Genomic DNA, 17709 nt, shown 5'->3' with positions numbered 1-17709 from the left:
GGTCTTGGCCATGGTGGATACGTTGGAGTGTGATTGATTGAGTGTGTAAACAGGTGTCTTTTATACAGGTAACAAGTTCAAACAGGTGCCATTAATACAGGTAAAGAGAGCAGAATAAGAGAGCTTCTTAAAGAAAAACTAACAGGTCTGTGAGAGACAGAATTCTTCTTAGTTGGTAGGGGATCCGATACTACTTACTTCATGCAATAAAATGCATATTAATTATTTAAAATCATACAATGTGATTTTCTGATTTTTTCTTATATAATTTTTTTTCCTTAGATTTTCTCTCATAGTTGAAGTGTAGCTACGATAAAAATTGCAGACCTCTCCATTCTTTGTATGTGGGAAAACTTGCAAAATCAACAAAGGATCAAATACTTATTTGCCTCATTGTAAATAGACATTTTCGTCTCTTCTTCTTGAGGTCATCTGCTCATCCCATGAAATGAAGTACTTGATGCATCTTCACACCTCTGCCTCAGGACACAGTCTGAGTGCAGCGCTGTCACTGTTCTGCTTGTGTAGGTTTGAGAAGTGACAAATTCAGCATGCTGTATGTGCACCAAGTGTCACAGATACAGCAGATGCTGTTTTCTTACATTAAAGTTCAGAAAGCCAGATTATAGACTGAATCAAATCTGCTGCTGGGACTTCACTCCTGGAACCTGCTCCCTCTGAAAAAATGTATGAACCAGTTTTTACTGAAGGCCAAAATATGACCATCGGGTATTGTGAAAGCCTTGCGTCCATCTGTCTGTGTTCAGCATGAGTCCAGTCCTATTACTGCCAGGGTCTTCAAATTCACAGGGAACATTGTTGGGACACAGACCTTAGACAAGTTCAAAGATGGCTAACCTTGACCTACTTTAAGAGGTCAATAGGGCACATTGTTTCCTATTTTTATGCTCATATGGCCGAGGGTATTTTAGCATTGTGTTATTTTTATAAAATATTAGGAACAGTTTACAGATTTTAAGCCACATCTCGATACAAGATCATTTTTAGCTATGAGAGTAACAGGCTCACTGTTGGCGTCTTGATGCCTGTTAAGAGTTAAAATATCCTGCATAATTTCATCACCTGCATCAAAATCTCACTCATCTTCAACCACTTACTCCAATTAAGGGTCCCGGGGGGCTGGAGCCTAACCCAGCAGTCATAGGACGTGAGTCAGGGTACACCTTGGACAGGACGCCAGTCTGGCCACATATAGACAAACAAACACATTCACACATGCAGACAATTTAAAGTTTCCAATCCATCTAACCCACATGTCTTTGGATGTGGGAGGGAGCTGGAGCACCCAGAGAGAACCCACACAAACACGGGGAGAACATGCAAACTCCACACAGAAAGGCCACAGGTGAGAATCGATCCCTTGAACTTCTTGCTGTGAGGCAACAGTGCTAACCACCATGCTGCCTCTGCCTCTACCAAATCAAATCTAATCAATAATAATCATAGTCCACAAAATTTCATAAAAGCTGACATATTCCTTTTCAACACCTTTACACATTAGTCATCTGTCTTTGAACACGTCTTTGAAGTTTCTTGCCACAAATCCACTCCGAGCCTGGATTTTAGTGTGCCAATAAATATGCAAATGAGCTGTCTGACCACGCCCCTCTCTGGAAAGAGGATGTGGTTTGCTTTTGTGTGTTGAACATGACGTGTGCTTTCGGGAAGGTGCTGTATGCTGATGGCTGCATCAGTCACACAAGTCAGAAGAAAACAAAAATAAACGTGTGCATGTGACAATGCAACAGAAATGCATCGAGTAAATATACACGTGTCAGCAGTGGCAGTCCCTCAATATGCACACATCACACATGGTGTGTTTCTGAAGATAAAGCATGGATTGGTGCCAACTGTCCGTGACCCAGTTTACAACCTGGGAGCTGTAAGATCTTTTCCGTGCTGCGTGTAGCGTGATAGCCTGTTGAGTGTGTGGAGAGCATCGCCTCGTTGAGGAAGCAGTATGAAGTGTAATTTTAGCAACTCATATTCTTAGCTCAGTGCATTTTGCAGAATGTGACATTTAAAATCTTAATGGTCAAACTTAGCTCAAGCCCCACTTATTTCAGTCTGGGCGTTGAAGTTATTTTAAAGTATATTCTATTCTAATGTTTACACACATTTTTAGCAGGATTACCAAAAAACCTAATCAGAACTTCATGAGAATATTCTGTTTGAGCTGAAATAGAAAACCTTCAGAGTACTTTGAGCCTTGGCAGAGGTGTGCATGCCGAGTACTCCTCTAGTTTTTTGTTTATTACGCAGTTAAATACAGAGGAATGAAATGTGACAAAACAATTTGATTAACCAAATAATGAGTGTAAGTTTTAGTTTATGCCTTGCTGGATACTGTAGCTATATTTTATTAGCATGACCAAGAAAAAGAAATGAGTGACTGAACAGACTGCTGGTTCGTTTTCCAGCTGTATAAGGATTTTGCATTTTAAAAAGTAATGACAGGCATCAGAGAGGTAATGTGCATAATGTGTTTTAAGCTTTGGTTCACCTCTCAAGCCCTTTGGGTTGTGGAGTTATTCTGGAAAATGTGCTATTCTAACTTTTGACTACTTTGACAGCAGTGGCGGCTGGTGAAAAACAGTCTTGGTGGGGCTGCTGTGCCAATAGATTCCCTTGCCTTGTCCAGTACAGGCATTCAAGTGAACAGTCGGAAAATTACTACAATTCCACAATAATCATTTCATGTCCTTCTCAAAATCAGCAGTTTTACAGATAAAGTTAACCATTTACAGCTATATTAGGCCCCATTTCTATTTTGGAAAGGAACAGTATCAAATACAACACTCAAGTTCTTGAGCAAAGAACATTTCACCATTTGACACCAATTACACACATAGTACACTAAACTATACTGCACTGCCATTATCTACAGACAAACAGATCCTGGGGTTCACAATGACACCCCCTTAACAAAATAGAAAATATCACCAAATTTACACTCTTTCAAAATATGGAAAAATTCTTCAATTGTGTTCACACCACCTTCAGAGAGAGAGAGCGAGAGAGAGAGAGAAAATGTTTGTGTGTGTGTGTGTGTGTGTGTGTGTGTGTGTGAGAGAGAGAGAGAGAGAGAGAGAGAGAGAGAGAGAGCGAGAGAAAATTAAGGTAATATTTTGCATGAACATTACTGAGTGGAATGGAGGCAAACTAAAGAAGCTTGAAAAACTTAAATTAAATAACTTGACTAACTAATAACACCAAAACCTTTAAATTGGTTAAAATTAATTAACAGTGTAGAGGACAAAGCAAATTAAGTTTACAAAACCACTTAATTAAATGCGTTGCTAAACTTGGGTTTGTCTTACTATAAGGGTCTTGTGTGAACTCAGTGGCTGAGTTAGAATTTTTTTAAAACATGCAAATTGCTATTTTAGGGTTTTGTTTTGTTTTTAAACTGAGCAAATAATTTGTTTTAGAGTGTGGAATACTCCAAAGAATATTTCACTTCTGCGAACTGATCCTCATAACGTGTAAAGTGAAATCAAAATACCAGCATGGCTGCAGCTTTGAACACTGTTACAAACAACCCCGGCCTCCCCTATTACCATTATAACTGGTCTGCTGTCCCAATAAAGAGCACAGCTTTGACCCCCTAAAAGAAACATAAAAACATCACTCATTCGTTTTACCTTAAATTTTCATCCTCGTTTCCACATCAGGAGCAACATTCGGGAATAAATCCGAGCAGCTCGTCAGCTCACCTGAGCTGAAGTGGATCCAGAGGAGTCAGTCTGCAGCTGGCAGAGGTGGATGCGCTCCTTTCCACCCCGCAGTAAAGAGCGCAGATCAGCAGCCTCCGTGACGTGTGCGCGCTGACAGTGTGAATGAAGCCTGACACGGTTTATAACGAGTCAGACAAACTTCTCTCCTCCAACCGGGATGTACAGTTGTCATTAAACCACGAGAATGATCTGATGTGTGCACCTCCAAAGGATCCCCGCCAAACTTTGGTGTCATGATTTGATTAGTTTTGTCCCGTTTTAAACCTCCGAAGAGTTCTTCAACTTACTTCAGCAAAACACACGGAGACAAAATAAAAATAAATATAACCCAAACGTCATCGTCACCATCATCTCTTCCTGACTGACAGCAGCTGCAGCGTCACGTGTATCACTGACTGTAACAATCTAACGTTCCCGCATTTTTGTAGCAAGGGCTAAAATTCCGGCGCCCCAAAGCCATTAATTTTGGCAATGTTGATTTGCCAAATACTGACATTGATAATACTTTTTAAATATACGTATATTATGACTTTTCCCCTCCACATCTAGGAGGGCAGCGCCCGAGCGCCCCCTATGGGCCAGCCGCCACTGTTTGACAGTCTGCTACATACGAGGACAATCACTCAGGGGTTATTTCTACCAGGTTTGGTGAAGGTCTGCTCGCCCATTTATTTTGTTTCGTGGACAGATACACAAGTGATTACAATGTCAATGTCCTGCACGACTGCTGTTAAAGAGTAACTGGGGCTGCATCTTTTCACCTTTGATTTTAAGTTAATTACACCGGCCGAACAATTCGAGTGTTACTTTGATAACTTAGTTCTGTACTTGTTTTTTAGAATAAAAGAATCACATTATTTACTGTGAAGCACAAAGCCACATAATTAAAAGTTCAGTTTTCTCACTGACTCACATGCCCCCAGACATTCAAAGATGCTTAAACTGTGTCCATCAGGCTTTGTAGTACTGCAGCTCTGTCTGTCATTTCATCCTGTCAGTGTGCTACAAAAGATTTAGTGCACTTCGTTTGCACGAGCACCAGCCTCACAAAACCGAAGCACTGGATTCCTTCTTCAGCCATGCCTCCTCAACCCTTCTTCCTCTGCACTGAGGAGAGTAAACGTCAGTTGGAGCTCTTTTGCAGCATGAAGCGCTCTTCATCTGGGAAAAGCCAGATGATTGTTGGTTCTAGTCCAGTAGTGCAGCAGATAATATTTACAGAGGAATCCTTCAAATGGTGACACAAGCACCAAATTTGGCAAAAGTACACCTTAGATATTACTCTTTTGAAAAGAAAACTGACGGCCCACCTAGGGGTCAATTGAAGAATTACATAGGGGTTAAAATATAAAAATGCTCCAGTCATAATGAAAATTATACCACATTATTTGTCTTATTGTAAAGATTCCAAAAAGGTATAGTTTGGACTATCTGTGACTGAATTCTATAGAGTTATGGGGTAAAAACAACAAGAATGGTGACAAAGTTCAGTTTCAGTTTGTACTGGGGTCAAAAGTTAGAGTTGCTCCAATTTTGTTCAAAGGTGATGCAAATTATTGGTTGAGTTAAAAGGGTTTCAAAAAGTATAGTTTGCACCATGTATCATGCTTAGTTATCACGTTACGGGGGTAACATATGTCAAGTCATAGAATTCAATGGACGTCAACATTATTTGACCTTTACTTTAGAGACCAAGCATTCAACACAGTCAAAACTACTCCATTTATTAATCCAAGTAGCTCCATCAACAATTTGCACCATTTTTTACTAAAATTGGAGCAACTTTTTTTTACCCCTGTACAAACTGAAATTGACCTTTGTCACCATTCTTAAGGTTTTTACCCCATAACTCCATAACATTCAGTCATAGATAGTCCAAACTATACCTTTTTGGAATCTTTATGATCAGACAAATAATGTGGTAGTTTTCAATATGATTGGAGCATTTTTATATTTTAACCCCTGTGTAATTCTTCAACTGACCCCTATGTGGCCGCCTATTGAAAATTCAAGTGGCCCATCAGTTTTTTCAAAAAGCAATGTTTAAGGAGAATTTGTGCTGGATTTGGTGCTTGTATCATCATGTGAAGTATTGTTTCAGTTATTTGCTCCACTACAACCATTTTCTTGGTTGGACGCCTGTTTAAGCTTTGAATGTGATGTTGTAGGGGACTGATTTCTGTAAGGTTGCTATTGTCCACCATCCAATATACACTGTGCTATGTGGGTGATCACGACCGTTTCTCAATGTTGAGATGATTAACGCTTTCATAGGGTGGGGCTCACATGCGCTAAACATGCACATGCTAGACTCGCGTCAGGGCTATGAAAACAAGTAGCAGAAAAACTCAGATTATATAAATCTTCAGACACAAACTTTATGAAATTTTTCATGTCACATGGCTTTTATTCACATTTCACAACAGTTGACAACTCATCTGCACTGTCTGCTCCTCTGAACGGTCGTCTCCTCGCCCGACCCGATACAGGAGGAAAGACCACCACCATCAATAACAATAACAAAAGCAGCATTGAAAATCAATTATTTCATTCTCCCATCACCAGCATGTCTGTAACAAATTGACCTGAATTTAAAAATCAATGATCATTTAAGAACCAAACATGCCCGTGATAAATAAATATCATCATCATCAGACCTCACACACAGTAAAATCATAACAACGCAGAATAAAAACTCTGAAGTAAAGACAAACAAAAAGTGAAAAAAGTGACTCAAGCATTTTTAGGAATCTTACTGGTCTACAGTGTGTGTACGTGTGTGTGTGTGTGTGTATTGATGTGCACTGGTCATCTGCATCCTATTCTGAGCTAAAAAATAAAAAATAAATACCTCTACCTCAGCACTGTGAGGCCAATATGATCCAGGATCACGTCCTGTTTGTGGTCTTTGAGGCACGGTGCAGTGACACCGTCTGGTACCACTGAGCTACAACAGGCCCCTCCTGGATTGTTGGTGTGTGTGCCATAGTTAGACCTAGAGCTACAACGACATTTCTGAGTAAACTACTGGCCGCGTGCCTGCAACCTACCTTCGTATGAAATACTTTGGTTGGAATCATCTTTTAGTGTCCTGTGAGGAATGTTGTCAGTTGCGCCTAATTATGATTTGAACAGCAACAAGTTTCCCGGTTTGTTTTGTCTATCATCAAATATACGCAGGAGCGAAATTTGGCATGCTGGCTTTTAATTCCATTCTGCATGTAAGGAGAGCTCTGAGTTGAGCGCTGAGTCAGTTTAATAAAACAAAACAAAACAAAAAGAAAAAATAAGGTAACATCCTCTTAGAAACTATGCTTGTGCCTGTAGAGAGCGAGCACAACCAAATCGAGGAGCAATGAAACACCTGCGCATCAGAAAGGCCTCCAAGGATTTTTAGTGTGCTTACATGGTGCATTTTTTAATTCTTGTCACTAGGTGGTGGCAGTCATCTTACGGTGACACAACCGTCTCACTACATCACCATTAACCGCCTGTCTGGATGAGTGAGATACCATCATCAATAAATTACTTTCAGTCCAAAATGAAAAGAGGAAAGCAGCCTCAAGGTCCAAGTGAAGCTGGTGCTGTCCCAAAGCCTGTGACCTCTGTGTGGATGTCCTTCCTGCCTGCTCTGTATCCTTCCATCATCACCTTTCATCCGTTCGTGTTTAGACCTCATGATGCTCTGTTCAGGCCGTCAGTCACTGGTACTGGAGGTAATTTTTGAGAGACTGTGGCAGAGGAAGGCTCTCGATCTCCTGTAGGCGCTCACGACCCAACGCCAGACGGGCCGCGCGTCTGCACAGGTCCATCAGAGGAAGAGGCTCCGCTGGAGACAGAAAGAGACACACATGGGTCACAGCACTTGTAATTAAGGGTGACTCTGCAGTTTGTAAACTCACACGTCTGTCTTTCATTCCTGCACTCTACATGTTTTTTTTTTATCATGCATGAATGACGGATGGACAGTGATGATGACATCTTCAAATATTCACCATCTTCTTCTGACACCTGCTTTAATCCTTTCTTTGACAAAACACCAGCTGTCACCCTGACGTATTATTAGAAACAAAAAGGTCATTTGAGGTAAAATTATTTTAAGTGTATTTGGAGATGTTTGATGGAAATGTTAAACTTCTACCTGGCCTGGTACAGTGTGAGCTCCTACTTTGTTCTGTGCTTAAGGAGGTAACAGGAGAACTTTTTTTTTTTTAATGCAGGCTGCGGTTTGAGCTGCTGAACACAGAGGACATCAGGAGGTGGAGACCCGCCTGAGATACGTCTCTTGTCTCATTTCACCAATGACGCATAAATCTTTTCGAAAAATAAGTGAGTGTATTCTGTGCTTCAGGGATGCAACAGTTAGAGAAGCACACATGCTGGGATTAGCATTAAGTGCCATTTTATAATCACAGACTTTACTTTTACATGTCATACATCTGCAATAATAGATGGCGGCAAACACCCATGAAAAGTGTGCACCTTACTCAAAACCAAGTGAATACCATGGCCTTAAGTACCAAAAGGTGCTTCGCTACATTTTAATACCACAGTCATTTATCTACCCAATTTTAAAAAGATCATCACAAGAAGTAGCACATAACATTCAAAAATAATACAATGACTCATAATTATAATTATTGACTGTTCTGCTAGAAGTCTATACACTCCGATGACTCCGTCATTCCTGACCTCTGTGCTGACAATCACACAAAGCTTTGCCCCCAAATTATATTTCAACAATTGAGCCACATTCTTTTTGCTGGTAAAACTGCACCAGGAGAGTGTTTTAAGAGCAGCAGGATAACTTCACATCACACCGTATTTTGCTTCTGCTTTTCGTCTAATACAGGTCTAGAAAAAGTTAAGTGGCACTTTCTCTGTATTCTGCAGTTTTAGAGTCTGTTGACAGGGATGAGTGATATTGTGAAAGTGTACATACAAACACAGTTACCCTGACCACAAAGTGATCAAGAAAGGATATGACTGCTGGTGACGTGAAGAAAACTGGATCACCTCAACACAACATGAGGCTTTTTGCTGGCCCAGAATGAGCTTGTTAATAATCAGAATCACTGCTGGGTTGAGTCGTTACAGCTCCGTGTTACACGGCCACATTCACATACAACCACGTCACAAAAATGTATGAAAATGTCAACATTTGCTGAAGTGGTTCTAATGATCAGATCTTTGTCATTCTCTCATCGAGTGTTACCTGTTTGCTTCTTGTTAAGTGTTTTATCCATTTAGTCTCTTAGTTCTGCACTGCCCAGCAGTGTGGAATCAAAACATGCTTGGGGGTGGGGTGGGGGGGTCCTCACAGCTCACTTTGTGTATTCTGAGCTCAAGGACGACCACCGACAGCCAACTGACTGGAACAGAGTGACGGCGTTTACTCAGGTGGACAGGAGGCACGTATGAGAAGAAAGGATGTGAAGTGTAAGATGAAGAGTACTCTATTTGTAATTGTTGTTGAAAAATGGGACTGTCAATAGAAAATATTCTCTAGGATGACATCTTTATCAGGACCCAGACTGGTGAATATGAAATGTCTTTATTTTGAGGTTTACTGAATAGATTTGGATGCACAGCGTCTCACTGTTCTAACAGTGGACGTCTTCTTAACACCTGCTGCCGCCTGTGTTCAAGGTTAAAGCAAAAAGATGAAGGACTGCCTATAATCCCACACCCCCTCCACAAACACGTTACTGCTGAGGCAACACGTTGATGTTGGCATGAAAGATGCAGTGAAACAATGCATTCTGCTATCTTACTCAACCAGAAACCAGATCCTGTGAAGTGAGAATGTACAATGCAGCAAGTGAAGTGATGGATAAATGAGCCCATCCAAGTCACGCTGTTAATGAGGATAAATCCTTTCAAATCTGGTGAACAGATCAATTCATAAAGAAATTTGCCTGTGTAACATTCCACCGACATGTCTGCCACCTGCTGGATGGTTACTAGATGCCAGGTGGATGATGGATTAGGGGCAGGTGTGGTTGTTAGTGAGACAGACAAACCAAAGTGCTTCTGAATGCTTCACAGTGTGAATGTTTCAGTCTACGAGGGCTGTCAATAAAGTAACGGTCCTTTTTATTTTTTTCAAAAACTATATGGATTTCATTCATATGTTTTTACGTCAGACATGCTAGAACCCTCGTGCGCATGCGTGAGTTTTTTCACGCCTGTCGGTGACGTCATTCGCCTTTGAGCACTCCTTGTGGGAGGAGTCGTCCAGCCCCTCGTCGGAATTCCTTTGTCTGAGAAGTTGCTGAGAGAATGGCGCTTTGTTTGATCAAAATTTTTTCTAAACCTGTGAGACACATCGAAGTGGACACGGTTCGAAAAATTAAGCTGGTTTTCAGTGAAAATTTTAACGGCTGATGAGAGATTTTGAGGTGATTCTGTCGCTTTAAGGACTTCCCACGGTGCGAGACATCGCGCAGCGCTCTCAGGCGGCGTCGTCAGCCTGTTCAAGCTGAAAACCTCCACATTTCAGGTTCTATTGATCCAGGACGTCGTGAGAGAACAGAGAAGTTTCAGAAGAAGTCGGTTTCAGCATTTTATCCGGATATTCCACTGTTAAAGGAGATTTTTTAATGAAAGACGTGCGGACGGGACAGCCGCCGCGACGCTCCGCCACAGGAAAAACACCTCTGTTGGAAGCCTTAAGGACAAGTTGGAACATGTCCTGCTGTTAAACAATTTCTCATATACTCACTCCACTGAAAGCCATCAAAAGCCGCCTGGATTTTACAAATGGTTATCAACACGGAGGTGTTTTTCCTGTGCCGCCGCACCGCGTCGGCTGCGTCCCAACGCGCGGACCCGTCCGCACATCTTTCATTAAAAAAATCTCCTTTAACAGTGGAATATCCGGATAAAATGCTGAAACCGACTTCTTTGAAACTTCTCTGTTCTCTCACGACGTCCTGGATCAATAGAGCCTGAAATGTGGAGGTTTTCAGCTTGAACAGGCTGACGACGGCGGCTGAGAGCGCTGAGCGACGTCTCGCACCGTGGGAAGTCCTTAAAGCGACAGAATCACCTCAAAATCTCTCATCAGCCGTTAAAATTTTCACTGAAAACCAGCTTAATTTTTCGAACCGTGTCCACTTCGATGTGTCTCACAGGTTTAGAAAAATTTTGATCAAACAACGCGCCAGTCTCTCAGCAACTTCTCAGACAAAGGAATTCCGACGAGGGGCTGGACGACTCCTCCCACAAGGAGTGCTCACAGGCGAATGACGTCACCGACAGGCGTGGAAAAACTCACGCATGCGCACGAGGGTTCAAGCATGTCTGACGTAAAAACATATGAATGAAATCCATATAGTTTTTGAAAAAAATAAAAAGGACTGTTACTTTATTGACAGCCCTCGTAAAGCTAAAGTGACATCATACCTCCACACAACCCCGTGGAAAGGATTTTCTATTAATTTAGCTATGAAACAAAAAGAGAGTGAGAGACATGGTCAAGTGAGGTACGTAGTATTATATTCTATGTTTTGGGAATACAATAAAACACCTTAGCTCGTTGGATGAGGGCCTTCTCTAAATCCAACACAGAAGAGGGTTTATGTGACACCAGATATGAACTTGAACTTGACCACGCAGAACAACGCTGAGCATTTGATGCAGTGAGCTTGAAAGCAATAGCCCATTCTCTTCCTCGGGTCTTTCATCGTGCACAGATATGACTGCTGTGCGCGCTGACCTCTGTGTGACCTCTAATGAGAGCTGCTGTCACCACATTAATAGGATACATAGCAGATAATTGCTGCTGTGTGCAGGCTGAGTGGCATCAGGTCATCAACAATGAGCTGTGGAGGACTGAGGGAGACAGGAAGTGCACGCTAATGCACGAGAGAGCAGCTCACACAAGTTCAGGTTAATGTTGTACTAAATACAGTTTGAACAACAGCCTTAAATATAGAACCGACAGAAATAACCGCGACCTTGGAGCCACGCTCATATCAGCAGCTTTGATGGGAAACAGTTACAGAAACAACAACACAAATATGATGACTGACTGCAGAGTGACCACACGATTTTTAGTACTTACATATACTAGCGTGTTGTCGATGGGGATCCATGGGCTCTAGATTGGGTAGTGTTTATAAAATAGGTAGCTGACATTTTTCAATGGTGGCAATAAGTTATGCCAAGTTCCTATAATGATGTGGAATGGAATGTGAGTCCAGAATGTAGTTATCAACATCCATTGTTCAATGTTGTTACATAATATCTGTAATTTCTCCAAAAATATTAGTCCTATCAACGTTTGGTTTTGGTGGCATTGATTTACCGCCCCCTGCTAGAATGGTGTGTGAGTCCAGAATATAATTATCAATGTCCACTGTTCCCTGTTGTTTGCTAATAGCTGTAGTTTCTTCAAAAGTATTAGTCCTATGACCATTCCATTTTGGTGCCGTTCATCATTGGCCAAAAATATATAAGCATACCAAACGGCAAATGTCAGCTCTCCCCAGTTTGTCCGTGATCAAAGCCATACACAAGCACACATGCATACATGTACACAGAGGCCACTTGGCTTTTAATACACACACACACTCATGAGACCCAATCCCGGATAAGCAGTTGAAGATGTATGTAAGTACAACCCCTGGCAATAATTATTGAATCACCGGCCTCGGAGGATGTTCATTCAGTTGTTTAATTTTGTAGAAATAAAGCAGATCACAGACATGACACAAAACTAAAGTCATTTCAAATGGCAACTTTCTGGCTTTAAGAAACACTATAAGAAATCAGGAAAAATAATTGTGGCAGTCAGTAACGGTTACTTTTTTAGACCAAGCAGAGGGAAAAAAATATGGACTCACTCAATTCTGAGGAATAAATTATGGAATCACCCTGTAAATTTTCATCCCCAAAACTAACAGCTGCATCAAATCAGATCTGCTCGTTACTCTGCATCTAAAAAGGAGTGATCACACCTTGGAGAGCTGTTGCACCAAGTGGACTGACATGAATCATGGCTCCAACACGAGAGATGCCAATTGAAACAAAGGAGAGGATTATCAAACTCTTAAAAGAGGGTAAATCATCACGCAATGTTGCAAAAGATGTTGGTTGTTCACAGTTAGCTGTGTCTAAACTCTGGACCAAATACAAACAACATGTGAAGGTTGTTAAAGGCAAACATACTGGTAGACCAAGGAAGACATCAAAGCGTCAAGACAGAAAACTTAAAGCAATATGTCTCAAAAATCAAAAATGCACAACAAAACAAATGAGGAACGAATGGGAGGAAACTGGAGTCAACGTCTGTGACCGAACTGTAAGAAACTGCCTAAAGGAAATGGGATTTACATACAGAAAAGCTAAACGAAAGCCATCATTAACACCTAAACAGAAAAAAACAAGGTTACAATAGGCTAAGGAAACGCAATCGTGGACTGTGGATGACTGGATGAAAGTCATATTCAGTGATGAATCTCGAATCTGCATTGGGCAAGGTGATGATGCTGGAACTTTTGTTTGGTGCCATTCCAATGAGATTTATAAAGATGACTGCCTGAAGAGAACATGTAAATTTCCACAGTCATTGATGATATGGGGCTGCATTGTCAGGTAAAGGCACTGGGGAGATGGCTGTCATTACATCATCAATAAACGCACAAGTTTACGTTGATATTTTGGACACTTTTCTTATCCCATCAATTGAAAGGATGTTTGGGGATGATGAAATCATTTTTCAAGATGATAATGCATCTTGCCATAGAGCAAAAACTGTGAAAACATTCCTTGCAAAAAGACACATAGGGTCAATGTCATGGCCTGCAAATAGTCCGGATCTTAATCCAATTGAAAATCTTTGGTGGAAGTTGAAGAAAATGGTCCATGACAAGGCTCCAACCTGCAAAGCTGATCTGGCAACAGCAATCAGAGAAAGTTGGAGCCAGATTGATGAAGAGTACAGTTTGTCACTCATTAAGTCCATGCCTCAGAGACTGCAAGCTGTTATAAAAGCCAGAGGTGGTGCAACAAAATACTAGTGATGTGTTGGAGCGTTCTTTTATTTTTCATGATTCCATAATTTTAACTACTCTGAACTAGAGAGCGCACTTGCACTTAGCCATGTGCCGACAAGGAGGCATAGAAGTTCAAGAAACAGGTGGAATATGATGGAAAGCTGCGCACGTTGGCAAAGCCACAAATGGATGAACAAGGGAGACAATATTTCCTCCCATAAGTAAGTGGTTTTGGTTATTCTTGTCACTTTGTCCGTGATATTTGGATGATAAACAGGTGTATGTATCCTGCCATACCTGTCGCCCGATGACACAGACCATTAACTATTCACTTGTTGTGTGGGCCGCTGAAGAGGAGGTACTGCTGGCCCACCATCAGAGGGCGCCCTGCCTGGAGTGCGGGCTTCAGGCACGAGAGGGCGCTGCCGCCTCACAGGAGCCGGGAGTGACAGCTGTCACTCATTAACTCCTGACAGCTGTCACCTATCATCAACTCATCAACCACTCCATAAAAGCCGGACGACATCTCCACCCCACTGCCGAGATATCGTCGGGGTATTTTCTCAGCCGTACTCTGTTAAGTAGTAGGTACTACTGTTATTTCTTACTGTGTTCCTGTTTCGGAGGTGGAGGTGTTTTACCCACCATTGAGGAACTATCGCTGAGTGTATTGCTGGGTGTACACACACCCACACATAACTGTTTCTGCTTCCTGCCAGCAGTACCAGATCCGACAGCCGGAGACGGTGGCCACCTGGGGACTCGGAACTTGGCGGCTCCGGTATTCTCCGGGTTAGGTGGCAGTGGAAATCGTGTGGGATCCGGCTCTTCTCTGGACGGACATCTTCTATCCTCGAGCCTGCCCACACGTCACCTTAGTACATTTGACTCTGTCCAAATTCTGTATTTGTCTGTATTTCGTTGTGCACGCTTCACAACAGTAAAGTGTTGTATTTTTGGCTCATCTATTGTCCGTTCATTTACGCCCCCTGTTGTGGGTCCATGTCATTACACTTTCACAACACTTATGTCTAGTTGATATTTTCCGCTACTAGACCAATGTCTAGTTAAAATACTTGTCGTTAGTGATTAAAATTGTTCGACAAGACTGGAGATTTTTTTTTTAAATTTGCACCTTAAAATAATGAGATTATAATGATCCGCGCTGTTCCCCTCACAGTCACACCCACACATACAGATGTGTACCCACACCACTGACTTCATGAATGAAACTCGGTCAATAAAGGATAATTGTGTAAAAATATAATATCCATCCATCCATCCATCCATTTTCTTCCACTTTATCTGGAGTCGGGTCACGGGGGCAGCAGCTAAAGCAAAGCCGCCCAGACCTCCTGATCCACACACACCTCGCCCAGCTCCTCTGGGGGAACCCCAAGGCGTTCTGAAGCCAGCCGAGAGACGTAGTCCCTCCAGCGTGTCCTGGGTCTTCCCCGGGGCCTCCTCCCGATGAGACGTGCCCGGAACACCTCTGGAGCATAAAAATATAATATATATATCGATAAATGTATTGTAATGGTTTTAGGAGCCGCACTGCGTTGAACACAGCAGCAGCAGGAGGACGCCTCAGCTCAGCGGCTTGAACAGCGCAGATCCGTGTAACTTTCAACACTAATATTTGGGAATGTGTGAGTGTCAGAGTAAGTTTAATACTTTCTTGACATAATTTAATGTAATTTAATTTTACTGGCTCGATGTCCAGGTCAAAATGGCATTTTAACACGTATTTTGTGAGCATTTTTCTGAGTGTGTTCAGTCGCAAATCTCCATTGAAAATGCATTAACATCCGGGAACTTCAATATTTTGCCCGGTTAGGAGACGTCATGTCGCTGTCCATGAAGGGATGTTTTCGTTTAGTGTGGAGCATTGGGACTGCGCTCTCTAGTTCTCATATACAGCTCATATACAGCTCCATGGCTCCAACTCACTTTTTTTGCTAGTCACAAAATTTAGTCTGCAGCTCACTCTACTTCCTGATTAAGTTGTATTGGCAGTAGGAGTGTATCAGCACACGTAACTGAACTGACATTTTTCTTTGCAGGCCTTTCAGTTTGGCACATACGAGGTCTGTCAATAAAGTAACGGTCCTTTTTATTTTTTTCAAAAACTATATGGATTTCATTCATATGTTTTTACGTCAGACATGCTTGAACCCTTGTGCGCATGTGTGAGTTTTTCCACGCTTGTCGGTTACGTCATTCGCCTGTGAGCACGCCTTGGGAAGGAGTTTTCCTGCCCCCTCGTCAGATTTTCATTGTCTGGAAATGGCGGAATGAAAAGGACTTTTTTTCCATCAGAATTTTTTCAGAAGCTGTTAGAGACTGGCACCTGGAAACCATTCGAAAAATTTATCTGGCTTTCAGTGAAAATTTTACGGGCTTCACAGAGAATGAGGACTGTTACTACAGCTTTAAGGACCCCTTTAAGGATGCTCGGCGCGCTGCGCTCCGAGCTGCGACGACGCGGCACAAGCCACCGGACCATTTCTAAACGGATGGCTCTGTGGATACGAGACCGTCGTGTGCTCTTTCTCTGGTTATCACAAGAGCTGGACATCAGCCATTTTCCGGCAGATTTCACTTTTAACAAGAGATTTTGTCATGGAAAGCCGCGCGGAGGCTTCGCGCGTAAAGACCAATTCACTGTGGAAGCGAGACAAAGGAACACCTCCGTTTCGGCGTGTCAGAGGACAAGTTTGGACATGCCTATCTCGGCTTTCAATGTTTACCAGTCCAGTAAGTATCAGAGAAATTGTGGTGAGCTGGACATGTCCAAACTTGTCCTCTGACACGCCGAAACGGAGGTGTTCCTTTGTCTCGCTTCCAAAGCGAATCGGCCTTTATGCGCGAAGCCTCCGCACGGCTTTCCATGACAAAATCTCTTGTTAAAAGTGAAATCTGCTGGAAAATGGCTGATGTCCAGCTCTTGTGATAACCAGAGAAAGAGCACACGACGGTCTCGTATCCACAGAGCCATCCGTTTAGAAATGGTCCGGTGGCTTGTGCCGCGTCATAGCAGCTCGGAGCGCGGCGCGCCGAGTGTCCTTAAAGCCGTCCTTAAAGCTGTAGTAACAGACCTTATTCTCTGTGAAGCCCGTAAAATTTTCACCGAAAGCCAGATAAATTTTTCGAATGGTTTCCAGGTGCCTGTCTCTAACAGCTTCTGAAAAAATTCTGATGGAAAAAAAGTCCTTTTCATTCCGCCATTTCCACACAATGAAAATCCGACGAGGGGGCGGGACCACTCCTTCCCAAGGCGTGCTCACAGGCGAATGATGTAACCGACAGGCGTGGAAAAACTCACACATCAATCAATCAATCAACTTTTTTCTTATATAGCGCCAAATCACAACAAACAGTTGCCCCAAGGCGCTCCATATTGTAAGGCAAGGCCATACAATAATTATGAAAAACCCCAACGGTCAAAACGACCCCCTATGAGCAAGCACTTCGCCACAGTGGGAAGGAAAAACTCCCTTTTAACAGGAAGAAACCTCCAGCAGAACCAGGCTCAGGGAGGGGCAGTCTTCTGCTGAGACTGGTTGGGGCTGAGGGAAAGAACCAGGAAAAAGACATGCCGAGAAGGGGGGCAGAGATCGATCACTAATGATTAAATGCAGAGTGATGCATACACATGCGCACGAGGGTTCAAGCATGTCTGACGTAAAAACATATGAATGAAATCCATATAGTTTTTAAAAAAAATAAAAAGGACCGTTACTTTATTGACAGACCTCGTATGTATCCTGCACAAATACAGCAATTGCAACAATGTTTTTTTTTCTCAGCTCAATTTGAAACTCTAACCTTGGCAAAGAGCTGGATGTCATTATTTCAGCCTATGCGCGCAGCCCAGCCTCTACTGTTGGGAACACTACGCTTCCTCACTTAAATGGTAAACATGTTAAATGGACTGCTTAGATAGTAGC

The 17709-nt window shown here is 42.4% G+C and overlaps 1 protein-coding gene across 3 annotated transcripts in view; it reads right to left on the bottom strand.

Annotated features, from left to right (window-relative positions):
• Window positions 1–6139: 6139 nt before the first annotated feature.
• Window positions 6140–17709, bottom strand: part of LOC117521849 (SPRY domain-containing SOCS box protein 4-like) — a 364472-nt gene continuing 352902 nt past the window's right edge. For all 3 annotated transcript variants that reach the window (XM_034183205.1, XM_034183204.1, XM_034183203.1), the window contains exon 3: window positions 6140–7587. In XM_034183205.1, the coding sequence (XP_034039096.1) occupies window positions 7460–7587 (128 nt within the window). In that variant the 3' untranslated portion in view covers window positions 6140–7459. The remainder of the gene's footprint in view (window positions 7588–17709) is intronic.

The sequence above is a fragment of the Thalassophryne amazonica genome, chromosome 12, assembly GCF_902500255.1.
Source record: "Thalassophryne amazonica chromosome 12, fThaAma1.1, whole genome shotgun sequence".
In the NCBI taxonomy this organism is placed as follows: domain Eukaryota; kingdom Metazoa; phylum Chordata; class Actinopteri; order Batrachoidiformes; family Batrachoididae; genus Thalassophryne; species Thalassophryne amazonica.
This window is presented reverse-complemented; position numbering and strand designations above follow the sequence as displayed.